This window comes from Pelmatolapia mariae, linkage group LG16_19 (assembly GCF_036321145.2).
Source record: "Pelmatolapia mariae isolate MD_Pm_ZW linkage group LG16_19, Pm_UMD_F_2, whole genome shotgun sequence".
NCBI lineage: Eukaryota > Metazoa > Chordata > Actinopteri > Cichliformes > Cichlidae > Pelmatolapia > Pelmatolapia mariae.
The window spans coordinates 51,607,771-51,628,308 of NC_086241.1; the positions used below are offsets into that span (position 1 = coordinate 51,607,771).

The window sequence follows — 20,538 nt, forward strand, 5'->3', positions numbered from 1 at the left end:
GGTATGTCAGTGGTAGTGATGGTCAAATGAAGCCTCGTGATGAACTGAAGCTTTCCATCCAACTGGTCGACTCATTTTTCGAAGCATTGGAGAAGGGTCTGAAGCATTGTTACAATTCATTTGCTCTACTGCGCCATAAAGTGGACGACGCAAGTGAAACAGGCTCAATGATTATAATGATGTGATGTGTAAACCTCTAAACTGACTAAATAAATTGTTTTCATGGTTATTTATCCTGAATATTGTCTCAGTATGTCTGATACAAAAGAGAAAGTGGAAACTATCAGGACTCAGTTTTGGTATGATTGTGTAACTGTGTAATCATGCTTATGTACATCTGGATAATGACACAAACTAGTGTATGGCGTTTCACCTTTTAATAAACCAAAAGACATAAATCAGATTATAGGATCTGTTATTTATATTATGGTACTTATCATTTGTGATATTTATTACTGTCTGCATACCTTATTAGGAGAGATGAGATCAAAATGTTGCCAGATAGGGGTAAATCTTCTCTTCCTTACTGGTTCCATCTATTAGGAAAATATATTTTCTAGTGCTTATTTGCTGTGTATTTTGTTTTATGCATTTAATAACAGGCCAGTATATTAGAGGCCACCTTTCAGTTATAAACTGTGTCATAGGTCATTGCTTGGCAAAACTGAAACTGTGGAGAACAGGAAGCTTTGCAGAGAGCATTGCCTGCGTTTGCGCTGCTAAAAGAGAACAACAGGAAACAGCGGGGCGAGATGCAGTTAAGATAGATTTCTGAGTAATTGCAGAAAATCACCGAAAAAGGAATTGTGTCTAACTGTCACTAACGGTAACTGATGCATGTTATGTTATCTGCTTACGCATGAGGGGACGTGAACCCTGACATATTAAACAGTATGATCTGTGCTTCCTCTTTGAGATCTACGCAGAGGGTGACGTTGTGTACATCTCCCACATATGTGTTAATAAATAATTGTTGTTTACTGGATCTGCTCTGTGTATTGGGTGTTTATTCTCTGCACATCAAAAAAGAATCGAAGAAGAAATGCTCAAGTAACTATGTAACACGTACGTAATCCAATTCCACAACACGGTGTGATGGGGAAATCAGCTGAGCTGTGTTTTGCTGCCCATTTTATTTCGAATCTGGCGCGAACCGGCGAGCCAGTTCCTAAATCACATGGTACGGACTCCCCGCGAGGCCTCGAACGTCACTGCATACGTAATCAAAGCAAGCCTCGCGCTTCACAAAAACTCCCCCGAGATTACCCGACACCAGTGTTGCCAACTTAGCGACTTTGTCGCTATATTTAGCGAGTTTTCAGACCCCCTAGCGATTTTTCTAAAAAAAAAAAGTCGCTAAAAAAAGACGTGAAAGCCCGTATCGCTTTTACTCTCAACAAGCAGCGGGTGCTGTAACGCAGTCAGTTCTTCTTTTACTCTTTTACTCTTATGCTGTTTTGTGGATCACAAGGTTTAAAACTACTTATAAACACACACACACAAAGTAACTCCACCAGAGTGCCTATTTCGGGTCACTTTTGCCGGTCCAAGCCCGGGTAAAGGAGCAGGGTTGGAATTGTGACATTAAAAAAAGCAATAATTGCTAAAAGAAATTTAATTTGTAGTTCTAAATAAACTCTAAATGCATTTAGGACGTTTTTTACTCACTTTATGTCTCTTCCACAATGTTATTTCTCTCTCCAACAATGTTACAATTACATTAGCATGACCAATTATGCAAATTAGGTGATGACGTCATTTAGCGACTTCTAGCGACTTTTAGGACAACCAATAGCGATTTTCCTTACTGAGGAGTTGGCAACACTGCCCGACACCCGAGAGGAAACATGGCGGAGGTTAGGAGTTGTTTTGGAAGGAGGGCGCACGGTTTCTTACACAAATTAAATAACTATTGCCTACGTGACAGCCACAGTAAACACGGGAAATGTGCCTCACACGGTTCGCCTTTGCCAGCAGGGCTTCTTTGGGGTGATAGTCGTATTGGCGGGCCGTATGGAGCCAAAGACGCCGCGGACACAGACCGTGCTCTAACTTCTCGGGACGGTTACACAAGCGTAAAGCCGGTCCTTGGTGCTATTTGGGAGAACGGAACGGTTGCAGAGAATTACCATTACTATGTTCCTGAGGAGTTTTCTCTTTATAACAAGAACCAGGTACAAAGAGAAAACAGGAGTCTGTCTCGACAGTGGAAACGCACCGGGTTTTGGAGGACTTTGCCCCGCACTTTCCGCCGACAGCAGAGCCCTTATAGTCAGCATTTGTACTGGCAACACGGGCAATGGACATTTGTCAGGGCTTACAGCGGTGATGGAGCCAGACCCGATCCTCTTTACAAAACCAAAACCGGCTACTATGATATCCTTGGAGTGGCACCTTCCGCCACTCGAGCCCAGATAAAAACGGCGTACTACAAGCAGTCCTTCACCTACCATCCGGATAGAAACACTGGCAGCGAAGAAGCCACAGTCCGCTTTTCGGAGATCAGTGAGGCCTACACCGTGCTGGGAAACAAGGGGCTCAGGAAGAAATATGACCTGGGACTATTGAGTCTGACAGACCTCACCGCTACAGTCAGGCCTTCAGCCAAGGACACGAGCGGGAGCGCAGGCAGACGGCAAACCGACAGCCGACGCTCCGTGGTGGACCCAGACGGCCGAGGAGGCATCTTTGATTTCGACCAGTTCTACAAGTCCCACTACAGCGAGCAGCTGCAGAGACAAAGAGACATCCGAGTCCGCAAAGAGGAGATACTGAAGAAGAAACAGGACACTATAGGCGAGAAGAAAATGGGCAAGATGATGGAGCTAGGAGTTGGGATGCTGCTGGTGGTAGCCATAGGTATACTAATGAACTTAAAACGGGGATGAAGACATCTTCTGAGAAACGATGAAAACTGTAGTGGCACCGAACACTGTGGGTCCCCCTTGAAACTCCACCACCGATCACACTATTAAACATTTCACATGTGTAATTTTAAGTCAGTTACTTGACCTAAATTGCCAACAAGCATCCATTGGTTAAAGCTGGTGAGGATTTAAGGCTTTTTTCGTTCAAATGTGTTGTTAAAAATAGCTGATTCGGTAACTTTGATCAGCAAAACAAGTTATATGTGCAATGTGCACATGAGCAAACATATGCACATTTGCTGTTTGTGAATGCATCATATAGAAGGGGTTAAATATGACAAAAAATAGAAATCACTTGTGGTCTTGGTTCATCCTGTATTACCTTTTGCACAGCAGCGCTTAAGTGGTTGGTTTACAACCGTTTACTTCAGCTCCTTTGGCTTTAATAAAGTCATTTGTCTGGTAGAAATTATACAAATTTTAATGACAAGCCAAGCTTCAATGGTAATGTGTTGCTATTTATGACATATTTATAGCAATATAAGTAAAGGGTGTGGTAATATCTTGAAAGTTCAGCCAAAATGGGCATTAAAGCAACTTTATGGTTAAAATCAGATGGTTATTTTTAAAGAATGTGCCTTTGATTATATTTATTGTGAAATTACTGGGTATATTGTTTCAGATATTTAATGAATAAAAGACTTATGGGCACTGTTTGTGTCGCCTGTTTTTATTTGATTTTGTTAATGCATGTAGTGTTTTTAGTGAGAACAGATTTTAAAACATAAAAATAAATATTAATTACATAAAACAAGCATGTGCATGTCCATAGATAACAAGATTACAATGAATACTGTATATTTAAAATTGACAAAACTAAACACAATACTGTTTTTGAAGTAGAAGTCTTCTTAAAACAACAAATAATTACAGCACATGTAGTGCATTTAGAAATTCACACACATCATCACATTTAAAAGTAAACAAGTGCATATTAATAATGAACTCAGGTCAAATGAAACCTGCAGTGAATCTACACTCAAACGCAGTTAACATAATAATGTATTTCATAATTAAAAGTGCTTACAATACAAACAACACTAAAATCTGTTAAATAACATCACATAGCTTATTCTCGCAAGTCAGACTTGCTCACTTAGTTACTGTGTTTCTTCAGTCTGTGAAACTGTAAACATTTTCCCCCTTTTCATGAAAAATATTACCTCATTTCGAATTTGATGGCAGGAACATGTCACAATAAAAGCCACGGGGGCAACAAAAGGTGAAAAAGTGAGTGGTTATTAAAAGGAAACAGCTCTGTAAACTGTGGAACAATTTCAGAATAATGTTCCTCTGTAAAATTATGAAGACTCTCATCATCTACAATACATAAAACAGACAATCTGGTGGATAAACATGACTGTCCCAACTTTCCTAAGAAGTGATGCTGCCATCAAAGTAAAAATGAGCTCGTATTGAGCTAATCGCACATTTTCTCAGTTTAAACATTTGATATGTTTTCTACACTCTACTGTGGATAAAATGTGTTTTTTAATGCAAATCACAGCATTTTGTTTTTAATCTACGTTAACACGATGTCCCAACTGTTTTAGAATTGTGTGTGTATATCTGATGACCGATCGCTAACGATGTTTGCAGACCCGCAGCCAGGTGTTTGTCTTTCTTCAGATAACGGGGTTTAGAGCGTCATAGAGCCGCTGCACCGCCAGTTCCACCATCTCTCTGAGCGAATCATCCTCTGTGCATTCATCTTCGTAGCACACAGACTGGTGAGGGGATAAGAAGTCAGCGACATATTCAAACACCAAATCAGCAGCTCCCACTAACAGGATAAAGACCCTCACCCTTGTTTTCAAGCAAATGTGCACCGTCTTCCCGTCCACAGTCACAGAGATGATTTTACCATCGCTGAAGTTCACGCATTCTTCTCCAAACATGTCCCTGAAAACAGACAGCAGACAAATAACATAATTCATTAAGAGCTTAGCAACTATTTATCCGAGGAACTTCATTTCCATAAAAATATTCATGCTACTGCATTATAAAAATGTTTTATGGGTTTATTCTATCGCTTACTGCAACATGACTTCTAGCCGGGTATGGAAAACATCCATGTCCATAGTGCTGCTCTGGGTCTCCATCACTGCTCATAAGGCAGAAAGCAGATCACTGCCATTAACCAGATAGCACCAGATAATAAAACCTCAAACTTACAGCAGCAACTAAACACACGTGTGCACCATGTGTTCAGTGGCACTGTGTTAACTGTATATAAAAGATGGATGTAACATTGACTTCTGAAAAGTGAAACAAATGCAGTATGCATTACTTCTAATCACCTGCAGGGGGCGACTCCTCTTACAGCAAAAAAATGTCAGTTTGTATGTGATAATGACCCTGCTTTTCATTTGATTTATGACTTTAGTAAAGACATTCCTCTATTAAAGATTAAGACTATATATTTTTTAATATTCATATTCTTTTCACAAAGACTATAAGTTCTATGGCCTCAGGTGGATTGGGGATGTCAACAGCCCTTAGCTCAAATGTCACAGCCTAACTGTTTAATTTCAGGCTTCAAAGTGTGTGTGAACAAACCAGTGTGGGATTTCATCTTACCTACATCCATCTTTTATATGGGTCTATATAACCAAGCTGACCTTTTTGAGCCTTTGGGTTGGACTGCACCTCCAGTACCACGGTGGTGACAGCATCGGCATACATGTCATTTAGAGGGTTAGCTATCCACTGAAACAGCAGATAAAGACAAATTAATAAAACACAAGTCCCAAGCTGTCTCTGAGCATCACAATGTACACTCCCGTTAAAAATCTGTGGCTAGGAGCAGAAATAACCAATCATAAAGTTGCCCCTTAGATTTTACATGGCTATAAAGGAGAGTGATCCAGTCAATAGTCTGCACCGAACCAAACCCAGGATTGTAGTTCACTGGACACATGCACGTGGAAAGCTGCAGAAAACATAAATGAGTAGTTGCTATTACGTGGCACACTGGTGCAGTGTTCACCTTCTTACCTTGTTAAAAGGATCATTAGAGTGTTTCAGTGATATCAAACCATGTGTCTATCCTGTAAAGAAATAAATTTAGGACTCCCAGTTATGCACACTGGTGTGAAAAGCACAGCGCTACGTTGTGGGCTCTCACCTCTAGCAGCACCATGCCGGCCTCTTGGATCAGAGTGATGTTTTTAAAGATCTTCAAAGTGTTCTTCTCAGTTCCGTCCAGCTCTTCAACATCACCTGAGACAGACGGACACCACCGTGGGGTACAAATCACACACAAAACTCAAAAGGATGCAGTGCGTGACAAACTGTAACAATGTGGGCAGTTCAGAGTGTTTTTTGGTTTCTTTTTATGAGTTTGGATGGTCTCAGACAGCCTACTGATGCATGCAGAGATGGTCGTAGAGATTTCCACAGAAGTGGTCACGCAGTCTTACCTGTGAGATTCCTCAGATGGCAGACAAGCAGTGAGTAGGGTCCAGTGAATGGGATGGCCTGGGTCTGTTTCACTGTACTCATGGCCAGCTCTGTGTACGCTGCAGAGCAGACAGATCAGGTCAGTACAGCTCCGAGAGGAGGAATGTTTCATTCATTCGTTCAGTCTACTTTGGTTTAGTTTTGAGCCCAAATACCCCAAAACAATAACAGAGCCATGAACTTTCAAGCATTAACGCTACTAAAATGCTTTGGTGGCCCTGTGCTCCATTTGGGGACGATGAAAGTGAACTTACTGGAAAGGTCAGAGGGATTGAGGATGTGGTAGTTGAAATTCTTCTTCACCAGTATGCCTGATACCCTCTGACCCTGAACACACTTCTTATCAGCCAGTGAGCCCATCACCTGAAAAGAGAAGTGTATCTGTCTCATTTTCAGTGGATTTGTCATTTTTAACAGTGTCATTAAAAAGCATACGCACAATGCAGCGACTGCTGATCACAAAAAGCGTACTGCACCTTAGCCAGCTTCTCTCCTCTGAAGTTCAGCGTGACAGCCTCAGTGTTGCGAGGGTTGTGGACTTCGATGTGAACCTCGTCGTTATCCTCGTACTCTCTGATCAGCGCGGCTTTCAGGCGCGCCATCTCATTCTGCTCCCCATGTACCAGGATCTGAAATTAAACATGTGCAACATTTTATGCAAGGGGGGAATAAAGAGTCCAGAGAACTGTGAATTTCACCACACTGCTTTCTTCTCATACCACATGTGGTGGTTTGAGGGCTCTGATGAACTCGCTGGTCTGCTGGTAATCAGTGTGGGCGGAGAAGGAGATGTAGTCCACCGACATCTTTAGCTGCAGCTTCTGTCCCGACATGGTGGTGATCTCCTCTGGCTCAGACATGATGTGCTGTAGAGTGTGCACAGCGGGAAATAACTGATGACTGATTTTACAATTATCTTCTTGATAAATCATTTAGTCAGTGAAATGATTTACAAAATAGTTAAAGAAAATGGCACGTAAATTGCTTTTAGAGCCTTCAGTTTGATTGCTTTGCCAAATTAATGACCTAAAAACTTCAGATGTTCGATTCATTTTCATTAGAGAAAATGAACAAAGAACATTGAAAACTTTTTTTCCTTCTTCTTGTGGTAACTTAATTTCTTTTCTTAAAAAAATGAGTAATTTGTCTCTGTCTTTTGTCACAGCTTCTAAATTTTAAATTTGATGGCTTGAAAATTGCTGTAAATAATGGCAATCTGGTGCAATTGAATCAGCATATCTATTATTAGATCACAGTATCTCTTCCCACTTTGCTAAGAAACACTTTTTTGCCGTCCCGCTGTGCTCTAACCTTGGCGAGTGTGCCCTCCACGCAGTAACCAGCGATGATAACTCCATTCCTCTTGTCGGTGCACCAGCTCTCAAAGAGCTCCCTGGAGAGCCCGCTCTGCATCATGCCCGGAGACGCCATCACCACGCTGGGGCCAATATCATCAAAGTGATCCATGCTCTGGAAAGAACACACAGTGCTGCTTTATTTTGGAGAGAGGCAGTCAAGCCTGAGAATATGCACAGGGTTTCTGTGACGGTCTCTACCTTCAGATTGCTGATATGCTTGAAGACAAAAGGGTTGTTGATATTTATGGCCTTCCGGATCTTGTCGTTCATTGCGTTAACATATGTCTGGTACACAGCCATGCACTTCTTGGCCAGGGAAGAAGCATAATAGATGGGGATGTCATGGAGCTCTGGGTGATTCTGCCAGTACTCGTCTGCAAGAGAACATTAAACCCAATCTTACAGACTTCTATGAGTGATAATGGGATAATGGGATAAAGAGAAGACAAATAACTGAAGTCATAACTATCAGCTGAAATCCAGTGCTAAACATAAATTTGAACATTGAGGTTAACAATATTGACACACATTATCACATTTTCAGTATCAGGGAGTCAAGCATGACTTCTAACCCAAGATAAGCAGCAGTTCCTGTGCTCGTCCCAAAGCAAACACAGGGATTAAACAGCGACCCTCTCTGTTGACAATGTCATGGACGGTGTTACAGAACCGAGCTTCTCGCTCCTCCCTTTTTTCATGGATGTGAGTGCCGTAGGTGGACTCCTGCAGAAAGACAAATAATAGTTTCTGACTATGTTGCGATCACCCTGCAGAGCCTTTTAAAAACATGTTCAATATGACTTATTATAGTTAAATAATGTCATACTATGATTAAGATGTCAGGTTTGACACTGGGGATCTCAGCTGCCATGAGGTGCCTGTCTTCTTGTCGGGAAAAGTCTCCTGTGTACAGAAGCTTTGGAGGGAAAAGGAGATGGGCAATATACATGTAGGTTAGCTTTTTAAAAAAAAAAATAAGCAAACAATCCTTTCTTATCATTATAGATTAAACAACAACAATTTTACTTTGACTCCAGCTATTTCGATCATGAACATGGCAGCTCCCAGCACATGACCAGCGTGGTAGCACCAAAACTTGATTCCAGCCACCTCTTTGACCTCGTGGAAGTTGATTGTCTCTATCTTGTCCATGCTCTCCTCCAGGTCGGTTTCAGTGTAAAGCATGTCGTCTGCCGAGATGTTACTGCAATAATAATAAAAATATGACTGTATGCTGCACTGCAATTAAAAGGTAATTGTCTCTAGGGACCTTTGCCCCTACCTGACTTTAACATAGTCTGATAGGAGCCAGCGGTAGATGGCTTTAGTGGCATGAGTCATGAAGGTCCTCCCTTTAAAGCTGGTCTTCTGGAGGAACCAGGGCAGAGCTCCACAGTGATCCAGGTGGAAGCTGAAATGAGAACACATAAAACCAGCAATAATTAGAGAGCTAAACTGTCGTTTCTGTGCAGGAAAAATGTGAAAATGTAAAGGAGACAGGACAGTTGAGCCTCACTGGCTGATCAGCAGCAGGTCTATCTCAGCTGGGTCAATCAAATCTATGTATGGGAGAGCGTCCATCCCCTCCAATCCAGGGTGAATGCCGCAGTCCAGCTGCCACACACAAATACAGCTTTGTTAATTTAAATCCAATCTGCATCAATGCTGCTTTCTGACACGAAATACTACAATAGCAACTATATGTCGAAATATATAAAATAATAAAATTAATTTAATTGTATTGAATGCATTAAAACAAAAACAAAAAATTGCACTTTGCACTCCTTCAAACAGGTAACCGTAATATAGTTATTATTGCTATTGATATAAGTGTATAACAAATTATTTGTTATTATTTATTTTACCATAATTTTCCTTCCTTTGAACTCCAGGATAATGCATGACCGCCCAACCTCCTGCCCAGCACCGCTGCAACATGAGCCAAATACGGTATCATTGCATGTATGTGGTTTTATGGCGGCACAATGAATCAGCCATAAAATATAATATTTATATGTATGTGCATATATCTAAAAAATAGAAATTAACTCACAGTGGACGAATCAGGAGCTGGTCGCTTTCCTCGGCAGGGACAATTATCTCTATTTTGCGTTTTGTGGCCATTTTGTTTTAAATTTTTAGTGTCATTTTTAAAATACAAAAATAAATAATAACAAATCCGATAATACTGCGCTCAATGTGTTTGCTGAATGAACTTCCGGGGGCGTGTCCAAAATACGCCCGACTGGAATCAAGTCGTGTGACACAAGTTCCGAGACGGACGTCGGTTGGCTTTTACCAGCTTTGCTCTAACATTTATTAAACAACCCGACGCCAAAAGAGGCTCGGCGGTTAAATATATTAGCTCAATTTAGGATTATCTATTTTAAGTTCAGCAATGTATCGACACAATAATCCGTATTATTCGTAGGATTTTTATGTGTTTATTTTTCCTCTGCGTTGCGTCTCCTTTAAGTGGTGTTGGGTGTAGGCTTCAAAGCTCAAAGGGAAGCCGAAGAGTCAAACTGTGGATAAATATAAAGTGGATTGGAAGAAAAGCAGCTAAACGGTACGCTGAGAGGGCCTCGGTACAACAGGTATGCTGTTTCAAGTCATGTTAGCGTTAGATAATTCACTCTCTTTACAAGCCCCTCCGAGGAAGTCCTCGGCTTGTAACTTCTAAATTGAATGCGACCAAGAGTGAGTAGGATAAGTTTGAGTCACTCAGGTTTTCTTGTAGCTACAGCACTACAAGCACAGAGCAGCTCGTAGTTTGGGTGATAGGTGTCGTAACCTTTGGTGTCTGTAGCCTGGGACTCCGTTAGCTTCATCTGTTTACAGACACGCTGTTCAAACCGCACCTAAACGAGGCTGTTACAGTAGCAGGTGTAATTTCCTGTTTAAATGGTGCTCCTGTTTTTAACTTAGTGGTTATACGCGTTGTTAAATAGTACTGTAATGCTATAATGTTAAAAAGTACAAATAATCTCACAAATTTGTGTTTATAATCGATATTATCAAATTAGGCTTTTGTTTGAGTGTTATATCGTCTGTTATTCTGAGTATTCCGGTCTTGAGTTATTTTCAGACTCAGACGTGATTAAACTCAAGTTGAAAGTGAAATGCGGTTTAGCAGCGGTGGTGATTGAATATAGACAGCAGAACATCTTCAACATTATTCTGTTTGGGCCTTTCTAGCCTTAGTTTAACTTTGCTTTCAGAGTTCCCAGGACAAGTACACCTTCCTACATGAAGAAACTACTCGAACAAATATTTCACCTTTCACTTGAGGATGTCTTTTTGTGTGTGCTGATACCTTTGTGTGGATGACTCAAGGTTATTATAGTTAACTAAAACTGATCTAGAAGATTGAGGGAAAAGATTTTAGTTCGCTAGAATAAAAATAAAGCCTGATTTTTTTTTTTTTTTTTAAAAAAGGAAACCAACCGGAAACATGTACTTGCAAAAGTAATTAAAATAAAATAAAATATCCAAGAAATCTCATAAATTTCATGAAAGATATTTAGCAGTTTTTTGTTGTTGTTTTTTTGAGCCAGCCTTCATTTCTTAATATTTTACTTTCAATGAAGCCAGACCTTCTTGTAATTTATTACAGTACTCTTGAGCAATAGTTCTTCAGGCTTTCTGGAGGTCTTTCAAAGTTTTCCTTTGGACACGGGCTGCTTTTTCTTTTCATTTTCAGTACAGTATCTGCAACAGAGATACTAGAGTACCAGATTTTTTTTCTTTAAGCCACTAAACACTGACCCATGAATCTTTTCTTTCTTTAAATTGCCATTGGTGGTTCAAATTGTCATCCGCATGTTTTAAAGGAGGACAGGAGAACGGTCCAATGGTGAATGAGTGCAGCCATCTGTAAAACACACTACTCTCTCATGGTTTGGGGTGCATTTCAGCCAGTGCTGTTGGGGATCTTTTCAAAATTGATGGAATTATGATCACAGAAAAGTACCATCAGATTTGAATCCACTGGGCAGTGCCATCGGGAAAGGGCCTGATTGGCAACGCCTTTATTTTCCAGAATGACCGTAATCCCAAAAACACTGCCAATGCAGTAAAAGTATACCAGGGTAGAGAAACGCACAGTAGAACACTATCAGTCATGGATTGGCCTCCCCAGAGCCCAGACCCCCCGTGTCATTTAAGCAGTGTGGGATCATCTTTATTTTTCTTCTTTTCTAAGAAGAAAGAGGAACAAACTAAGTATCAATTATTCAAACCGTATATGCTCCTGTGTCCTGCATTTAATTATTTATGGGCTCCATTAACACCTGAGAAGGCAGCCATGCTGTGCGTTTAACTCTGAGCCCTGTGATGATCCAGGTCAGCGGGTCTGGAGGGCTGGATGCGGTCGTCATGGTGAAGGATGTTCCGGAAAGGCAAAAAGCGCCACAGCAGCAGCAGCTCGCAAAGCAGTGAGATCAGCACCAAGAGCAAGGTGGTTAACAACACAAGCATGCGGAGACACTCGTGTCTCTGCGTTTCATTAAGGCGGCGCTGTCTAATGTTTTTGTCTCACTGTAGTCTGTGGACTCCAGCTTGGGAGGACTCTCCAGATCGAGCACTGTTGCCAGCCTTGACACGGACTCCACCAAAAGCTCAGGTCAGTGTGACTTCCTGTTTAAAATTTCGAAGCGGCCTCGCAGTGTTAATTTTCTAATGTGGTTTTTTTTTTTTTTTTTTTTTTTTTTTTGTCTATAGGGAACAACACATCTGAGACATGCGCTGAGTTCCGGGTGAAATATGTGGGTGCTATTGAGAAGTTAAAGTTTGACATGAGCAAGACCCTCCAGGAACCGCTGGACCTCATCAACTACATTGATGCTGCTCAGGTAAGAAGCTGGAGAAAGATCTGGGCACATTTTAACTTTAACCTTTCTCCTTGGAAACATGCTGTAATTATTCTGATATAAAACAGAGAAGGTACAGCAAATTTTGCTTCCTCTTCTAATAGCAAGATGGAAAGCTGCCATTTGTTCCCGGAGACGAGGAGATGGTTCTCGTAGTGTCCAAGTACGGCGTCAAGGTGGCCTCGCTGGACCAGTGTGTGAGTAGTAAAGGAATAGAAAGGTGGTACACGGTCATTTCGAAGAGTATCCCAAGAACGGAGGAACATTTTGGTGTCTAAACTACAACAACTGAGCTCCTCGGTTACCTGAATTTTAAAAAGAAGAGGTGATGCAACGGGGTGGTAAACATGCTCCTGCCCTCAATGCACTGAAAAATGTTGCTGGCATCAAATTCAAAGTGAGCGGGTATTCTGTGAATGTGCAGTGAAATTTCACACTTCCAACCTTTGATGTGATTTGATTTAACAGTTTAATTTTAACGTAATTTAACTTAAATTAATTAATTACAAATGATTTTTGGAAACGGAGTTAACAAATTCAAAAAGACCCTTACTTTGTATTTTTGTTGTACAATCTCAGAATGTGCTGCATCGCCATCCTCTCTACCTGATCGTGCGGATGCTGTGCTACGATGATGGCCTAGGCGCAGGGAAGAACCTGCTGGCTCTGAAAACCGCCGACACAAAGCAAGAAGAGTGCAGCATCTGGGTGTACCAGTGCAGCAGCTCAGTAAGTACGAAATGAAAGGTCTTTTACTGTGCGTTTCCTTTGCTTGATGCGTGACATCTGCCATCTGTGTGAACAGGAGCAGGCGCAGTCCATCTGCAAAGTGCTGTCAGCCTCCTTCGACTGCGTTCTGACATCAGACAAGTCCAGAGGCTCTGAGTGAGAGTTGGGATGAGAGCGAAACATCTGCAAAACCAGCAACAGTTAGACAACCAGCATTGTTATTGGCAAAAAAAAGTGCAACCATTTCCCTTTTATTTTTTTGCACCTTTGCTTTCTTACTCTTCTGAGAGGTCATCTAAAGGGCAGATCTGATGGTGCGTAATCTTTGTTATTGATGGAAAAGTCTGGCGTGAGCTAGCTGTTGTTCCCCTTCCTGTAATCTATCCAGTTAAAACAGAACTGTGGTGAATTTTTCTGAGTCACTTCCCTGGAATGTTTCCTTTTTTTTTTCTTTTTTTTTTTTTGCCTTCTCACAATAAATATTAAAAGAAGGTGTAGTAAGGAGGGAAACGGTTGCATTAAATATAGCTTTGGGACACAATGCAGAGCTTTTATAAGTGTAATGTTAAGTGTATTTAATGTACGCAATGGTACTACACAGTGCTAAAACTTTGCTGGCATGTGTTAATTCACGGAAGACAATCATCGGATTAACTGCTCGGTACACAGATGTGACAGCTGGCTTCAAGAGGAAATCACTCAAATCCCTCTTCAGGTTTAGAAACCTTGTGAGTGTTTTGTTTTCTAACAGCAGTATTGGTACAATAGTGGTCGCTTTTTGACCAGAAGGAATGTTACAAATATTGCCTCACTTTTTGGACACATTGATCTTAATTTGTGGGATTTATTCATTTTTAAAGATTTACTTGAGCTTATTTTAAATCTTTTTTTTAAACTCTTGGTACCAAAAGTGTGATTAGCTGGGGAAAAAGTAAATTTTAACAGGCTGGTAGCGACACATGTAAGATTTTGTGGGACTTGTTTACAGTTGTGGTACTAACTTGACTTCACCTTGTGAAATAATACTTTGGTCCAGTTGAAAATGTGTATGAAGAAGGAAAATAAAGGCGTGGATCAGGTACAGCAGAGGAGTGTTTTCCTTTTCTTGAGTGCATTTACCAGCAGAGGGAGCTCTTGAGACATCATTTAATTCTTAGCTTGACAAGATTGTTTTTAAAATGCAGGTCACGATATATGGTAATAAGGGGAAAAAAAAAACACTTGCTGCTGGATCACAAACTCTGAAGAAGAAACACACCGACGCCTTGCACTATTTCATATTTTATTATTCCAGTTTGGGTTTTTTTCTCCGATTTACTTGCACAACAGAGTTAAGAGTCAATGCAGTGATTCACAGACTGTTAATGAGAATGATTTGAATAGTGTTTGTGTGTGTGCGTGCACACATTAATGTCTGTATTCATGTTTACAGCACACACACAGGCCCAGCTGAGGTTGTGTGACTGCTCATCACCACAGTGCATTAAAAGACATTTACTGCCCGGGTTAACCTGCTCATCTTTTTTTTTTTTCCTTCCTTTTATTTTCAATATTTTACATTTAAATATCCACAAACAAAACCTGCTCTATTTACACAAACAAATTTAACAATCCAGTGAGTTAATAATAAACACGGTGGAGAGAGTGCGCGTCAGCTGCCGCCCTCTCTTCTCGTCATTCACAAATCCACGAAAGGCTCCGATTTCAGGTTAAATGCCTAAATATCAACAATATGAACAGAGAGAAAGTTGCTCTGCAACTAAAATGAAGTTAATTACACTATGTTTAATATTTATTTCATAATGCATTAGATAAACTTGTCTTAGAAGTACTATATGAGGCTTAAGCTGCAGGAAGGGTGTTCCCTCTCTCTCTGGAAACAGAATTTATTTAGCTCATCTGTGAAGAAAAAGTGTCTCTAGGAAGCAACAAAAGTCACAGAGCTTACTCCCGCTTTTCATCTCATTCCCACGCTCTCATTTTTTTTTTGCTCCCTGTTATTTGAATATGCTTTCATTTGCAGCTTATTTCCGTGCAGACAAAACATGCACTCTCATACATACAAGCACACGCTTCTATTCCTCTAATAAGGCAGATGACAGGTGGAGACGGCCTGAGGTGTCAGGACTCAGCATAAAGGTAATTACTGCCTGCTGCAGCTCCAGTCAGCATTGCATCAGGAAGAAGAAGAAGAGGATGAATAACTGGAGTGTTGCTTTTGAATATGACCCCCTGCCCCGCAGCTTAAATTGGTGCAGGCAGTGTGCATGTGTGGGGGAAAGCCTTGCAGAGGATGCATGTTCCTATTACTCTATGCCGGCTCGGGAAAGCGGACTCTCCCAGGTGTGATGGGCTGGAGGCTATTTTAACATGCAGCATCCCCGCTCTCGATTGCCAGTCCGTCACTTAAATTGGGTCAGGGAAAGGCTCCCTTGGGTGCAACTTCCAGCATATTTTAAGGTTAACTTAGCACCATTAGGAAAACCTCCACACGGGAGGGCTACTACATATGTGGAAAGCTGCACCTAAAAGCAGGCATTTCAGAATTGCTCATGCGCAGATATGGAATGTAAGCATGGGGACTAAGTTCACATTGACAGCTGTTAGTAAGTTAAAATACAACACTGTGATCTTCTCAGTGCTGTCGCTTTAAGGACTGTCTGTATAATGGAGAAAATGGATGAGAGGAATCCTGTACATACATGTCAACAAGGGAAAAGACAAGAAAAGTGCATTTATTGCGAGAGGACATTCACTACAATCATCTTTGTTTTCTTTTTTAACTGCAAGCATTAAAACCACAGAGTCCGATGAGTCCCCTGTGACACCCAGACTCGCTGGAGCAGCAGTGACGCTTGAACGAGCTCGCTCGAGACGCCAGCGGAGATGGTGATGATGGTGCCGATGATGTCGACTGCAAACACTGGGGCGATGGTGAATGTTTTGTCGGTGATACTTCCCGAGTCCTGGATTTCAGTCAGCGATGAAGTGCACAAACGTAACGGGGAAGGCGCCTCTTCTCATTGGCTCGCCTTCGATGTGGCCCAGCTGCGAAGAGCAAAGACAGAGATGAGACGTGAGGTCTGAGGACGATATGAGGCTGCCACGACAAGAAAAACAGAGGTTTAGTCTGTTTGGGTAGAAATGCTTAAATTATTTGAGTCAACTAAAGTATGCACAGACTTCATCTAAAAGATGGACATAGCCACGGGGAAGTCACCTACTGGCTGACTAAAGTTGTGTAGCCTCAGGCTGAGCGTTTGGAAAAACACGTGGATCTGACTGAGCTGTATGCAATTAGACTTGAAACTAGCAATCAAAACAATAAAATCATCAGGAAAGTGTTTATGAGGTTAGAAATCAAATCAAATGAGCAACAGGGTTTGTTTTTGCACCCGTTTTGGCAATAAGCAGTGCTGCCCCCTGCTGGCCGCTATAAAATAATGCAGCTTTCAGGCACTTCAGCATTGGCTTCACTTTTTTAGAGCAGGAAGCTACGCCCATCTTTAACATACAGTCTACGGCAGTACTAAACACCACAGAAAATGACAGAGTAGTTAAAACAGAGGGGGAAGACTTTTCCAATTATTTGTGATTTCAACCGATGTGATTCAGTTTTGATATTTTAAATCCCGAAAACACTACTTACATACTTCTTTGGCTTTTATTGGTGTACGTTATAATACTTGACACGAGACGTATGCTGTGCTAAAAGTGAAAAAATGCACAGATACAGTTCTTAAGTGCTCATAGAGGGGGAAACGTGCATTTTTTATGTGTGTAAGTATCATCCGGATATACAGCAGGCACTGTTAGAGGCTCTAAAGTGCTTGGATTTAGTTGATATCCTTCTATATTTTCTGTCTTTGGCTCAGAATCTAAAAAATACATCCTCAGCTATATGAAAAATGAGCATGTATCCAACGTAAATCAATCGGGATTTTATCAAACAAAACTGAATCAACAGAAACACCATCTAATTCTGCAAAGAGTAATAAAAGGCTACGTCACAACAAACATGAGAGCTTTACATTTAAAAGACTTTCCCCTTTTAAATTACCTTGAGGATAAAGAAGACAGTATCTATTATCTCCATTAAAGACATTTTAAAGGTCGTCTATACCTGAAAGTAAAAAGCTAGGACATGTTTCTGCTCCGATAAAGTTAAATGAAACATGACAAGTAACAACATCAAATGCTGATCAAAGCTTATCAGAGGAACTACATCAGAGATAAAAGTCATGTTTTAAACACTGTAAAGCATTCTTTCCTCATTACGCCGGTTTTCTAGAATATTTTCATAGCAAGCAGACTTTATAGTGTATGATAGACCCGCTTGTGCAGCCGCAGCTCTGTGCTGTTATTTGATATCTCAGACACAAAAAGAGTGATAATGTAGCTGGACATAGGACAGAGAGGAAGCATGGCAACGGGGTCCTCGGGGGGAAACTCTGGATCCACGGAGGGACACAAAGTGAGACTGACTAAATACGGTCATATCTGCAGGGGTGGCTCACAGAAAACAAGTTGCAGCTGGTCAGCGTTCACACAAGGGGCTCCACAGAGGAAGCAGAAGCAGCAGCAGGCGGAAAAAGAGGAGGAGGGAATGAGCTCATGGTTTATCAAAAAAAAAAAATTCCTTTAAGCCACCGTGGTTACAAAGAACGCCGACATCCATCAAAGAATGTTTAATATCTCAAATCTGAAAACACGTGCAAACATCCAAGATGCACAAAAGAACTTGCACACCGAGTCTTCAACGTGACAGATACTGACCCACCACTCCTGGTCCTCCTCTCCGTCCACCACGATCACCTCGCCCTCGGAGAAGGTCAGCTCATCGGGGTTGTCGGCTACACAGTTGTACATGGCTTTCACTCGCTTCGGCCTCTGCTTCTGGGACACGGGAACAAGCACAGACACACACACACACACACACACACAGGATTTCAAGGGCATTTGCGTTAATCTGTGGGATTTTACTTTTTAAATAGCAAACTAAGGCAAAGTTGAAGAGAAGATGAAGTTTGTGAATCATCGCGGCACTGCATGGGATTGGACTGGCAAATACCAACAACTAGAAGCCAGCGAGGGGGATTAGTGTACAGACCATGCAAATGAAAGACGTGCACTCTTTTCTGGTTTTTCTAGTCAATTTCAAATCGCTTTGAAATATTAAAACGCTTAAAATGTGCTAACATGAAACACAAAATGCCAGCAGTAGCCCCCTCTCATGCAGAATAAGGCCAAATTATGGAGTCAGGCTGCAGAAGGGGAATTTACAAGCAAGCACTAGAATCACTGAAACAATGGGGAGTGGACTTACACAGCTCTACAAAGGCAGTAAGCCATGAATTAGGAAATAAGCTGCAGATGAGTCTGCACTGCAAAGCGAATGAATATGCAAAGTAAAATCTGGATGATAATTAAAGGGGGTGGGGGGGAATTGAAAAAAAAAATAAAAAATCAGGGACTCACTGAGTATGCTTTCCTCGGCATGGGGGCTGGAGGCAGAGACTGACCTATGGAGTTCTGAGGGCATCCTGGCAGTTCCTTAGCTGGAATGAGAAAAGGAAATTAGATCACGGTGACAACAAAACTTTCCACGTTTCCAGAGTAGAAACGGGATCTGAGCAAATCCTCAAACAACTCACACGCAATGTTACTCACATGCTCTTTCTTTAGATTCTGTTCGATTTAGGGGCCCTCTGCTGAAGCTTTTATCATTTCTGGAAATAAAAAAAAAATAAGGAAAAGAAAAGAAGAGAGTGATAGTCGTACCAAGACGGAGAAAAGAGCTCTTGAGGAAGCTCAAAGGGCTGTCAGAGATTTATCACAACACTATGAGGCCTGTGGGAGGGGGGAAAAAAAAAAAAGGACAAAAGGACGACTGTGGAGGAAAGTTATTACTTGTCTGGCTTGATGTGGAGCTTAGCCTAGAAGCTAAAGAAGCGTCTCTATCCACTTGGAAAGAAACGCCACAAAACAAGCAGCCAAAACAAGACACACGACCGCAGTGCACAATCTTCCTGTGTATGTGTGAATGCATGAATATTTTTGTGTAGCTCAGAAAGCTCTACTACTGGCTTTAGTACATGTCGACACGCCTTTTACATCTAAGGAAATGAAAAACTTTGCTGTTCATAAATACATGCGCCTTTATGTTCTTACCCTGCGGGAGATTTAGGTGGCACCGCCCGGGACCCCAGTGGCCCCTGACCTGACTTGCTCATGGAGTCCATCTTCATCGCAGTAGGAAGACCCAGAGCTGGAACACAGCAATCCTTTGCTTTAGCTCATTTGTTTGCAGTGTGAAGAAAAATGTGACTAAACTGATGTTGTGATGAGTCAGGAAGTCTGGTTTTAAATAGATCAACTGATAAATGAAGGTCAGAAGAACTTTTGACATATGCACGTGGAAGGAAAAGAAAAACTGTGAAGGTGAGCTGAGTGCATGTATCGATTATGTAAATGAAACATTAAACAGCTTTCTTCTAGTAAAATGTTTTATTAGACGCTGAGAAGAGCTGCGATCCAGACACATTTATAAAACGTCCACTACGTCTTATTAAATCCCTTCACTGTAGCTCTGGTCAATACTGAGAACGAGTTTCTATGCCTTAAACGCAGCATTTAAGCGTGCACAAAACTGGGGCCGTACCTCCAGTGGAAGTGAGCCTCATGGGCGGCAGCGGAGGATGCATGTTGGGTGGGTCTGAGGACGACCTCTGTCGGCCAGTCAGGTCTAAAGGACTGGGCTTCCAACTGCTGGACGCTGAGCCTCCCGGGCCGGACAACTGGACTGGAGACGAGATTGGGGGGGGGGGGGGGGAGGAGAGAGAGAGATGGGGGTTATTAAAATGAAAAAGAAGGGAGACTAAGAGAGAGCAGGGCTTTTTTTGCCAGAACCAACGTCCACTAATAAAGTCAAGTCGTTTCCATTTCAGTGTAATTGAGAGCGACAGTTAATGAGGGCAATGAATGGCGAGGCTGGGAGCTGTGGGGACGTGAGGGGGGCGACACAGCTGGTTGTTCGTCCTCTGCTCTGTTGGCAGCACTCCAAACAGACACTAATGGTATTATAGGCCGACTGTGGCAAGTCACTAGATTTTATTTATTGATTTTTTTTATTCATATCACTTCTTTATAGGCAGGCAAAGAGGCCAGCTTCAGAAGAAGTGAGGTTATCTG

General features: G+C 41.6%; 4 protein-coding genes across 5 annotated transcripts in view; 2 read left to right on the plus strand and 2 right to left on the minus strand.

Moving 5' to 3' along the window:
- Nucleotides 1-1,828: 1,828 nt before the first annotated feature.
- Nucleotides 1,829-3,569, plus strand: LOC134645487 (dnaJ homolog subfamily C member 30, mitochondrial-like). The gene has a single exon (XM_063498940.1). The coding sequence runs from the start codon at nt 1,848-1,850 to the stop codon at nt 2,886-2,888; it is 1,041 nt and encodes a 346-aa protein (XP_063355010.1). The 5' UTR covers nt 1,829-1,847; the 3' UTR covers nt 2,889-3,569.
- A 25-nt stretch (nt 3,570-3,594) lies between these two features.
- LOC134645488 (cleavage and polyadenylation specificity factor subunit 3) lies at nt 3,595-9,964 on the minus strand. The gene is made up of 18 exons (XM_063498942.1): nt 9,801-9,964; nt 9,613-9,676; nt 9,264-9,361; nt 9,030-9,158; nt 8,774-8,951; nt 8,574-8,663; nt 8,320-8,470; nt 7,946-8,121; nt 7,701-7,859; nt 7,109-7,255; nt 6,866-7,018; nt 6,644-6,752; nt 6,350-6,448; nt 6,055-6,149; nt 5,549-5,636; nt 4,965-5,031; nt 4,733-4,829; nt 3,595-4,654 (listed from the first exon to the last, which is right to left on the minus strand). Exons 1-18 carry the CDS (start codon nt 9,869-9,871, stop codon nt 4,553-4,555), a joined length of 2,073 nt encoding a protein of 690 aa, XP_063355012.1. The 5' UTR covers nt 9,872-9,964; the 3' UTR covers nt 3,595-4,552.
- A 149-nt stretch (nt 9,965-10,113) lies between these two features.
- On the plus strand, nt 10,114-14,429 carry itgb1bp1 (integrin beta 1 binding protein 1). Its single transcript, XM_063496676.1, has 7 exons — nt 10,114-10,344; nt 12,092-12,206; nt 12,293-12,371; nt 12,470-12,600; nt 12,723-12,815; nt 13,198-13,347; nt 13,424-14,429. The coding sequence occupies exons 2-7, from the start codon at nt 12,135-12,137 to the stop codon at nt 13,505-13,507; spliced, it is 609 nt and encodes a 202-aa protein (XP_063352746.1). The 5' UTR covers nt 10,114-10,344; nt 12,092-12,134; the 3' UTR covers nt 13,508-14,429.
- Nucleotides 14,430-14,618: 189 nt separating this feature from the next.
- asap2a (ArfGAP with SH3 domain, ankyrin repeat and PH domain 2a) overlaps nt 14,619-20,538 on the minus strand; it is a 58,028-nt gene continuing 52,108 nt past the window's right edge. The window contains exons 23-29 of one of the 2 annotated variants that reach the window (XR_010096451.1): nt 20,009-20,149; nt 19,519-19,615; nt 19,018-19,076; nt 18,826-18,905; nt 18,124-18,243; nt 17,408-17,470; nt 14,619-16,395 (exon numbers count right to left, since the gene is read on the minus strand). Coding sequence is in view for 1 of the 2 variants with exons in the window: in XM_063496675.1 (XP_063352745.1) it covers nt 16,321-16,395; nt 18,124-18,243; nt 18,826-18,905; nt 19,018-19,076; nt 19,519-19,615; nt 20,009-20,149 (572 nt within the window). In the remaining variant the exon portion in view is untranslated. The remainder of the gene's footprint in view (nt 16,396-17,407; nt 17,471-18,123; nt 18,244-18,825; nt 18,906-19,017; nt 19,077-19,518; nt 19,616-20,008; nt 20,150-20,538) is intronic. The other variant, XM_063496675.1, reaches the window with a different exon arrangement.